At 37.4% G+C, this 10813-nt stretch overlaps 1 protein-coding gene across 3 annotated transcripts in view; it reads right to left on the reverse strand.

Moving 5' to 3' along the window:
- Nucleotides 1–4992: 4992 nt before the first annotated feature.
- The window catches only part of LOC107743933 (chondroitin sulfate synthase 2-like), a 13360-nt gene continuing 7539 nt past the window's right edge, over nucleotides 4993–10813 (reverse strand). For all 3 annotated transcript variants that reach the window (XM_016557388.1, XM_016557387.1, XM_016557386.1), the window contains 2 exons: nucleotides 8123–8305; nucleotides 4993–7855 (listed from right to left, as the gene is read on the reverse strand). In XM_016557388.1, coding sequence (XP_016412874.1) covers nucleotides 6599–7855; nucleotides 8123–8305 — 1440 coding nt within the window. In that variant the 3' untranslated portion in view covers nucleotides 4993–6598. The remainder of the gene's footprint in view (nucleotides 7856–8122; nucleotides 8306–10813) is intronic.

The following is a 10813-nucleotide window of genomic DNA, read 5'->3' on the forward strand; positions in this document are numbered from 1 at the left end:
GACATCAGTGGCAACTCAATGATTTCTACACTGGATACCTTGGTACTTGGCCTCTAGTATATCAAGGCATAGACTGCATGACATCTAGAGCCACTTTATACTCCAGGTCCTGTTTGAAGCATTACATTCTTTATATTTTGTCAGCTGTTAGAGTTTTATTTGGTGAGTTCTCATCTTGTGAAATATTATAATTCAGATTAACCTACAAATGTAAATGATGTATTTGAATCATGGCTATCAACCCTTAGGATCCAGAGCATAAGAGAAATAACTTTGGTTTTACTCTGGTATACGCTTTCACTGAAATCATGGGGATGGTGTAGAATAGTTTGTGTTTCAGAAAAGTAATATGTATCCATCTCTACTGGATATGTCTGGTAAATGTTTCCTTTATCTCAAATGGTTTATGGTTGATTTAACTTAAAGTATATTGAATAATCCACAAATTTTGTAATGTTATTTATAGAGCTGTAACATGTGAGTGGTAATGGGTGTCATTAGCAGTAACGCCATAATCTTCTTGTGAGGTTACTTCCCAACGGAGAGCCAAATGATGTGTACAGTAAAGCCCACCAGCCCACCAGAGCCAGAAGAAGCCATTGCGGTAGCCATATGGAAAAGGTTTGTTTCCTCCATCCATCAGCTGATGGATCCAGTCTCCCAGACCTCCCAAAAGTGTTTAATAAAACAGACCTTATGTTCCTAGTTTCACTTTTGAATGAGACCAAGTGCAGCGGTCCCACAGAGAATGATAAACCGGGTTTGCTCAGCACACTCGCAAAGTATGAGTAATCTGATGCACCGCAGCGTATGGCTACATGTTTAAAAGTCGGTCGATGAGTTTTTCTCAGGGTTCTTAGCTGTGAAATGTCTAGCGGTCTCTTTGACAAAAGGCCAGATGTGCAAAGCATTTCAATCAGAAACCACCGGCTTCTCTGTGTGTGAAATTCAGCAAGAACTGACATTCAATGACAATTCAAAGACGAAAAAAATGTCCATTTTAGCTACAGTCCTATCATATATGCCGGTATTGAATTGTGGTTACAAATATGGCTAATAGTACTGTAAGTCAGCAGTGTAGCACCTGTAACTTTTTTATTTTATTTTTATTTATTTATTTTTATTATTTTTTATTTTTGCCATTTTGAAAATGGTGCAGTTCTTGTATAATTGTCAGATTTTTTTTTATTAGGTTAATGGGTGTTATGATTTAATATCATGTAAGACTTTATTGTTATATTACATAGCACACATATATATGTATTCATATATAATGTGCTAAATGTGCTATATAATTTTCTCCTGCACATTTAGTATACTGTAACAAATGACTGCTGTGACTAGTTATCGCAACTTAAAATTTAACGTCAGAATAAGTAATAATGTGTTGTTTCAACTTAAAAAAGTAAGTGTTTGTGCTTGACAAAGTTCAGTTAACTTTAATTTACATAAAATAAGTTATCTCAACAAATTTTAGGTTGTTATAATTTATTGCAGCAGCATTTTTACTCATTTTCTGGGCTTACTTTGTTTTCCTACATTCACAAACTACAGAATTTTCTTATAAATGACTGAGCTGTGTATCCTCTATAGATTAGATCCTATTTACAAGAGAGATTTTGTAATTTATTTTCTGGGATGCATCTCATATTTGGATGTCAAAAACATGCAGCATATATTCCATCCATATAAAAGTAATCATGGCTAATATGGGCTTTTAACATTCATAAAACTGTATCAAAGTGGCATTTTTAAAGGTTCCCAGTCAGAGTCTTGATGGCACACTGAGCCGGTTATGCATAATAATACAGTTTACTGTCATAAATAACTGTGCTGTCAGCAGTGAAAGCAGAAGAGCTGACATACCAGAGCATGTCCAAGAATTGCACTGGAACAAATCACTCAGATTTGACTTGGCATTATCTGTCAACCTCATGCACTTGTACAGTTGTATATTTCTGCATTTGTGGCCTATCTTACCTGTGCAGAAGGAATTGCTCCAAATGTTGAAATGCAATTGCGTGTGCACGACTCACAGGTCTTTTTAAAAAGGACTTCTTTCATAATCCTTGCCATTTAGCAAATGGCAACGATTTTGTGCAATCCAGCAGGCAGATCTGCATCAGAAAGAGGATGTAAATGCTTCCACACCAATTAGACATTTCTCCAAACAGAGGTGTTACACACTGTTAAGCAATTAGTACAGTTCTGTTTTCCTAAATAGATTGTATCTATTCACGATTTCATACAAATTACATCATTTCCTTGGAGTACTACAGGTGAAAGATTATGGGAGAGAAATAGAAGAGAATGTAGGAAGCGGAAAGGGAAAAGAGAGAGCAATAGCGGAGGCACAGTAGGAACAACTGGAGCAACTTGTGGTTTGGGACGATGTCCAGTTCCACCATGTAGCGCCGGTGCGTGAGGGGATTAAAAATCACTCACATTTTGTTAGTGTTTCTTCCAGGAAATTTTCCATTTTTAAATTCAGTTAAGTTATGATTTAACATTTATACGTTTCTTTTCTTGGATGCTGAGGAAGCTGAATATACGGAACGTAGTTTGGAGAAATATGTAGCTACAATTGATGTAATATTCCTTCATGCAATATTATTTCATCTTCAGATGTCAGTTCCATTCTGGTCCATTTGGGGCAGTGTTGAGCTCTATGTGTGCATTTTTAAAGCTGAGCCATGCTGCTTTAACTTTGACATGCTGTTCTTTTCCACCCACTTTTGCCAGCCAGACCGCCATTCAGCTCCAAGAGGGGGCCATAAAATGAGGCACTGAAGCAGCATATAGCGCAAACAGACTGTTGAGATTTCCACACGATTAAAGGCATAAAGACTAATCAGGCTAATTACCCATTATGCTCCAGAACCTAATGGACTGTATACCAGACTTCAGAGAACACATAATACAGTTTGTACAAAGGTCTGCTGTTATGACCGTGGTTTCTGTTAGAAAACATTTTATAAATGTAACTATGGTACGTACTGCAGTCCAATAATAAAATCTTGATAAATGAATCACTTTGGTTCTGTTCACTGAGATATAAGCACTTCACACTGCGTGCTTTTTGATGGCTTATGATTCCACTGAGGAATCTTAAAGGAATGTGCTGGGTTCAATACAAGTTAATCTCTTGACAGTATCCACGGCGTGCTGTCAGTTACCAAAAATGTGAAATGTTGTTAAAATTACTTCTATAATAATTAACCATAAGGCTAAAATGATACTGGAGACAACTTTACAGTTTAAACAACACACTTGTCTGTGTTATTTAGAATCTGATCTCATGAGAAAATGCAACTATTTTACAAGGTATTAATTTGTATGATGTGATTCATACAGAAAAGCATGATTTTAGAGAAAACAAGCATGAAGGTCCACCTTATACCTAATCATTAGTGGGGCATAAGCAGATCGTACAAAAAAAAATGAAAGAAAAAAACATACGAGTGAGAATGTACAAATTTATATGAATTAGCCTTAAAGTCCCCAAAATGTAAACTAGTTATGAACTTTCATGTACAGGTAAGTATGTTGGTTAATAATAATAATAATACAAACTGCACATTTCTGACCAGAATGTTTTCCTCACATTTCCATTGTAAGAACATTACAGTTTTTGTTTTGACAAACTAATAGACAAGCATAATTTTCTGTGGCAATCAACAGTCACAGATGCTGTCAATAGATCCAAAAGACAACAAATGTTGAATCTAAAAGATACAGCATAATATATTATGACATATTGATCGAAAGTTCCCACAATGGTGATAATATCAACTACAGTCCAAAATCAAACATTTTTAAGTACTTGTGAAAGTACTTTAATCATCATTTACTGACCCTCATGTTGTTCCAAACCTGTATGACTTTATGTCCTCTGAGGAACACGAAAGAAGATTGAACGTTGGTAACCAATCAGTTTTGGTGATCATTGACTTCCATTTAATGGACAAAAAACACAGACATTTCGTCACCTTGGAATTATAAGGTTCTATCTGCCATTTTTGTCAAAATTGAGCATATTCTGTGACAACTTATTTACACAGTTTTTTTGTTTGTTTTTGTTTTTTAAGTTGTGTACATTTTGGGACTGATGTATGAAAGAGACTTGTTCCCCATATCACTATATGGAATGCAAAAACTTTGAAGCTCAATATCTCAAAACGGCTCAGAATGCAGATGGAACCTTATGGTGACGATTTCTCAAAATATGTTTTATGTTCCACAGAATAAAGAAAGTCATACCAGTTTGGAATGACATGAGGGTGAGTAAATTATTTCATTTTTGGGTGAGCTATCTGTTTAAGATGTTAAACACGTTGGGTGTATGTATACATATGTTATAAATGAGTGTTTTGCTAAATCTCTAACAGTCTGTCACCTACAGCAATTAGAGAGAGAGAGAAAAAAAACTGTTCCTGTTGGATATCAAATCTTCTATTGCTGATGTGTTTCATACGTTTTAGTCTAATTTTGTGCTGAAGACCAGCATCCCGCTGATAATGATGTATCACAATGTGACAAAAATGCAAGTGATTGTTGGATGTAAATTGTTATATAAGTGAGCTGCTGGGGAAAAGTTAAGATGGTATAAAACCCGTGATGTAAAAATGAGTCATATATAATTATATACTGCCGACTTCAGCTGCCTGGTGCTTATATGGGTTCACCGTGTGCCCAAAGGCAGTGTGTATGTGGTTAAGGGCTCTAAAAGAGAGGACATATAAATAGAGGTGAAAATTTACAGCATCTCATTAAGACTGATGCTGAAATCTGGAACCTATTGGTCTTGATTTGTAATCTTGATTTATCCTGCAGGAACGGTCACAGAAAAAAATATATGCATTTAGCGGTCTTATCGGTTGTTTTTGGTACAGATCTGACCTAAAAGTAAATATCAAATGAAATATAAACATTATTAAGAAATGGCCTCATGAAAGTATTAGAGAAAAGAGACAAGTGCTCATGTTTATCTGAGCCCTAAAATAAAATCTTTATTAAACATTTTGTACAATAATATTAAAACAAAATACAATAGATTTATAGTGAAAAAACAACAAAGGTGAGGTTAAGAAATAGTCTTGTGAAAGTATACATAGCCGAGAGCAGGTAATCCCACGCTCCTTTGCTGACCCCTAAAGGTCAGTAGCGGCTTCAATCTGTGCTCATTTTGTGATGTGTCATTTAAAAACGTACAAAACATATCATGCTGTAAAACCTATTTCACAGCTCTTGTACGCAAAATCATTTGACATCCAGCATCATGATATTGTGTAACACAAGTCACTTGTGTAAGATGTTGTCAGTGTACTGCATAAAGTCTATGATTGCTTAAATAAAAAAACAACAAAAGAACATTTCAACACAACACTAAGTCAATACAGTAAACACATGTACCAAGAAATGGGGACAAAAGGGAGACCCACAAAAATAGATACAGGCTTTATACACTCTGCAACACAAACAAATCTGAATTATCTTATATAAGCCAATATATTGTCACGAAAACACATTGTTTTTTGAAGTGTTTGGAATGGTACGTAATAGAGGTTCTTTGTAGTGCATCTTCAGAAAGGTGTTCAATAGATGCATTTACAGTAACTCATCTGGAGTGCTTCCATCAGCAGGCTCTAAGCAGAGTCAATACACCACACCATCTGAACAGTATTGCACTAGTATTGCACTCCTCTCTAGTAGACAGCACAGGAACTAACTATAACCGTGTAATGCACCCTATAATCTTTCTTGAACAGAATGAAATGCTGTAAAAAGCGTATTGTGCAGCATTATGATATACAAGACAGACTAGCAATGAAAGTATTAGTGCAAGTTTACTTGTTTCATCAGAAAAATCTCTTTGAGGCGGTTTCAGTGGTACAAATATTTATATGCATTTTAATGCAAATATTTGCATCTGTGTTCTTCTTAGAATTCAAGCATAAATTACAAACAATATGGAACCATGCTGGGTGAAATGCTTTGGACAAAATAGTGTTTGAAACTTTCAAAAAACTGTCTTGACATTTGGTTTTTGGCACTAATGGTCAATAAGACATTGATTTTGCCTTCTTAAAATCAGCCTAAGATTTGACTGAAGATTTGAACTGACTGAAGCATTTAAAAACATCTCAACAAAAATAAACCCACTGCTATTATTGTTAGAATCCTTCATTCTACAAAACCCTGTTACATTAAACAAACATTAAAACTCCTTTAAACAAATCTGCTTGAGCAAAAGTGTCTGTGATGACAAGACAAAAGTGTTATGAAAGGACAGCATATTTTTAAAGGCACAGTGATCTAGATACGTTACGGAAGTGATCATTTCAACAGCTAACAGCTGCATGGTTTAAGAGCCAACATAAACCAATCTGCTCCAAAGAGAAAGACAGCAAATCATAAATCCCCTGTTGTCACAAAAATCTGCTATTTTTAAATAGATTTAAAATGTTTTTAGTCTTTCTTTTGGTACCAACAGCATTTTTGATTGTTCAGCACTGTCCGACTACTAGTAAAGCATCAGCCCAACGGACAAAAACCGTTTATCTCCTCTGGATCATCTCTCAATCTTCAGGGTTTGGTTTTAAGTACTGTTGCCCTGTTCCTGTTCAAACAGCAGCATGGCGAGCTGAGAGCGTGATCCAAGGCTGTCCAGGGTGCTCTGCAAACACCTCTGGTATATATCTTCACTAAGACGAGGATTACACGGCTGGTAGCTGTATTTCTGATTCAGGTTCGGCTCCACTGCTCGGAAAACATGGAGGCCAGAGTATTTGACGAACATATCATATATATCCAGGTTCTCCAGGATCTCCTCCTGGACATCCGAAGACATGCGCGTCCGGGTCGTCATGTAGTCAGAGTTGTAGAAACATGCTTCGGTGAAGGAACTGCGATCAAAGTGGCCGGACTCTTTGACCAAATCCATCGTATTGGGAAGAGGCTGGTTATGATAGGCAATGTTGGGATTGTAGAATTGGAAATGGATAGGAAAAAACACCTGCCAGTTGTTGATGGAGTTCATCCGACAGCGATTGAGGAACTCAGAGTTGATGCTGGTTTTCACAGTGGCGATGAGGAACAACGTGTCAACCGGGTGCTTCTTGGAGATGATGTCCATAAATTTGATTTGAGAGGGACTTCCGCTTTTAACGCTGATCCAGGGGACTTTGACCGTAGGATACCAGTGCTCGTAAGCACTGATCTGTGCTTTGACGCTGGCGAAGATGTCATTCTGGTTGACTTGTTGGGCCTCAATTGGATCGTAGATAAAGAGAAAGGTCAAGATGGCATTCTCACTGGTTTCAAACGCGTTTGTGGCATACACTTCCAAAAACTGGTGAACGTGCTCTCGGTCTTGAAGAGTGACGGGTAAGATGATGTGGACTCTAGTTGCTTCTGTAACATAAGGCATGGGGATGATCTCAATACGACTGAGAGGCCTCACCAGGTGGACCCTCTTGGTGATGGAGCGACTGTGTCCTTTCTGGTTAAGCACCTCCAGCTGGAGGTCCAGGGTGTACTCCATCCCTCTGGTGGGGTCGAAGCGTCGGTATCCGTTAATGAGCTGCTGCTTCTTCAGGTGCAGAACGGGCTTGTACTTCTTGTTCAGCTCTCCCAATGCTGTCTCAATGACGTCAGCTACGTCCAGCTTATCGATTCCACGGAGCTCGCATTTCGGAGAACCATCAATGCAGGAGTACACCTGATCCTCTGTGAAGTAATCCCACCGCAGGACCTCGAAACGTGTCTTTGGCTCAAAGGGTGGATTGATTCCAACTGGCCACAGGGCACTACGGTTGCCCTCGAAAGCCACCACACTCACATTTTTTATTTCCGCCTGTTAAAAAAAGTAGAGAACAAGGTGTGGGATACAATTAAGCATTTTAAGATATTTGATGAGCAGGTTATTACCTCCATTTGAAAATTCGTTATGCTGCACATTACCGGAGCACTTTGAAAATGCAGAAAGGAAAGTGCTAGCAATTTTACACACCCTTACAAAAAGCCCATAATGAATCACTGTACTCAAAAGGTCAAGCGAAAGAACTATTTCTTCTCAGTTTGGCATCGGCATTCATTAGTCACAGGTTTGGTATAAGGGTACCTGCAGTTTTTCGATCTCCTCATATGTCTTCTGCAGCTCGATCTCAGTAAAGTGTTTGTGAAGTCTGTACATCTGCTCAGGATCAGACACTGGGTGGACAGTCAATGCATTCTTAAACTGCACATTATCTTCTTTACTGGGGTCAGAATTTTTTCCCATTTCGTAATAATAATACTTCTGCCCCTGAGGAGAGAAAAAAAAAAAAAAAAAAAAAGGTATGGTTAGTGAAACGTCTTCATTTCATTTGCTTGAGCATGCTCATTGCTACTATTTTTACATTTCTGTGACCTTTGCCATCATCAAGTGCTCACTTAAAGGGATAAAATGCTCACTTACAGGGACCCAAGAATTAAAATTCTGTCATCATTTACTTACTCTCAAGTTGCTCCAAACCATTTTTTTTCTACTGAACACAAAAGCAGATATTTTGAAGAATATTGGTAACCAAACAGTTGATGGTAACCATTGACTTTAATAGTATTTTCTGTCTATACAGGTTTGGAACAACTTGAGGGTGGGTAAATTATTTCATTTTTGGGTGGACTATCCCTTTAAATTTAATCTTTAAAAACACTAATAATTTAACAACACTGTTAAATGTAATCTTCAGCAAATCTGCCTAAATTCACTTTTACCATTTAAAATAAAAAACATTTTTTTTTTTTTATTCAGACAAAACAGTATAGAATTTATCGATTATCATTCATAACACTAAAATAAGTGCTGGCTTATCTGCATCAGCCAGAATTTAAATAATGGTGCATTCCTTTGGAAATCAATGTTTAGCTGAGGTTCTTGATCTCTTCTGAATGCTGGCTCCAGGTTGCAACAATTGATGTTTAAGCAAAGTAAATGCTTCCACTTTTGACCCTGCAGGAGTACTGCTCCATAAAAGGATATAGGACACACTACAATGATGTGTTGAGAGACAGGAGTTGCTTTGATGACAAAGGCAGAGGTGGATTTATAACTGGATGAAATGACAAAATGGAGACAGTACATCATGTTTAGTGTGTCTGATCCACTGACTCCCTCCCCCAGTAGCTCCACACTGACATCTAGACATCTAATGCTCTTCTGATGGATTAATAGAGGTCTCAGTACCTGTTTCAAGAAGAGATTAACCTGCGGACCACAGACCCCTCCAAACAAAAGTGTGACATATGGCTCAGTCTCGGTGAGATTCAACTTTGAGCTGTGATTCTGTCTGGGCCAAAGGTGCCAAAGCTCAATAGCACAGTCACAAAGCAGACAAACATTAAAGTTTTTATTGTTAAATTATTGTCTTAAATTCTTACACTTATTTCTGATGAATTAACTTAAAATATTGCATGAGTCTGAATGAGTCTGCCTGAGTTGGTATGATTCTGAAATGTGTATGGCAGTAACATTGGTCAAGTTCTCTTCTAAACATTCTAGCATTCAAATTTTAGCAGGTGTTTATACGAGCTAAATGAAAGACCACTGTGGGAAATTATAGCATAAGAAATTATAGCATAAGAGGTTTTCAAAACAACTTAGACCTCACACTTTCTCTTTTTTGTGGTTTATGTAAGGACTGCATTTAGTCCATTTCTGGGCAAAGGCCAGTGCTATAATTTATACAGTTCAACCAGACAAAGAACTGAATACACCAGAGAATTTCCTGCATTAAAAATTAATGTTGATATTTTTGTGGGGGATTTAAAGTAAAAAACTATGCATATATATCTTGCATACATATCAATATATTAGTACCTATAATTTAAAGGGTTAGTTCACCCAAAAATGAAAATTAGGCTGCGTTTTACTCTCCCCCAGAGGCATCCTAGGTGTATATGACTTTCTTCTTTCAGACGAATCCAGTCGGAGTTATATTAAAAATAGTCTTTGATCTTTCAAGCTGTTTAATGCCACTCAGCGGGTGTTGCATTGCTTCAGTCCAAAAGAACGTGAATAAAAATCACCCATTCATAAAAAAAAAGTGTCTCACACGGCGGGGTAGGGTGAACAAAGGCCTTCTGTAGCGAATCGATGCGTTTTTGTAAGAAAAATATCCATATTCAAAACTTAATAATCAATTGAATCTAGCTTGCGCTCACTGTTGTAAATGGAAGCAGTTCCGGGGGAATGACTTATGAGGTGAGGTCGGAAACGCAGCGGAGAGATCAAAACAAAACAACGGTCAAGAATTAGAAGTACAAAACGAGGATTTGTAAAGAAGAATGTCAGAGGATTTCGATATAAGCCAAGAGGAGACTTGTTTTCCTTTGCTAAAGTAAGGAAACTTTGCTTCCTTTGATCCTGTAAACAAACGTTGGTATTCACGAGACTCACCGGCGCTGACCTCTCCCCCGGAACTGCTTCCGTGTACAACTGTTGGCGCAAGCTACATTAAAGTGATTATTAAGATTATTAAGTGGATATTTTTATTACAAAAACGCATCGATTCGCTACAGAAGGCCTTTGTTCATCTTCTGGAGCCGTGTGAGACACTTTTTTTAAGGATGGGCGATTTTTATTTAAGTTCTTTTGGACTGAAGCAATGCAACACCCGCTGACTGCAATGATAGAGCTTGGAATAGCCAGGACAATTTTTAATAACTCCGACTGGATTCGTCTGAAAGAAGAAAGTCATATACACCTAGGATGACTTGAGGGTGAGCAATTTATGGGCTAATTTTCATTTTTGGGTGAACTAACCCTTTAACA

The sequence above is a fragment of the Sinocyclocheilus rhinocerous genome, unplaced genomic scaffold, assembly GCF_001515625.1.
Source record: "Sinocyclocheilus rhinocerous isolate Xijiao unplaced genomic scaffold, SAMN03320098_v1.1 scaffold2001, whole genome shotgun sequence".
NCBI classification, from domain to species: domain Eukaryota; kingdom Metazoa; phylum Chordata; class Actinopteri; order Cypriniformes; family Cyprinidae; genus Sinocyclocheilus; species Sinocyclocheilus rhinocerous.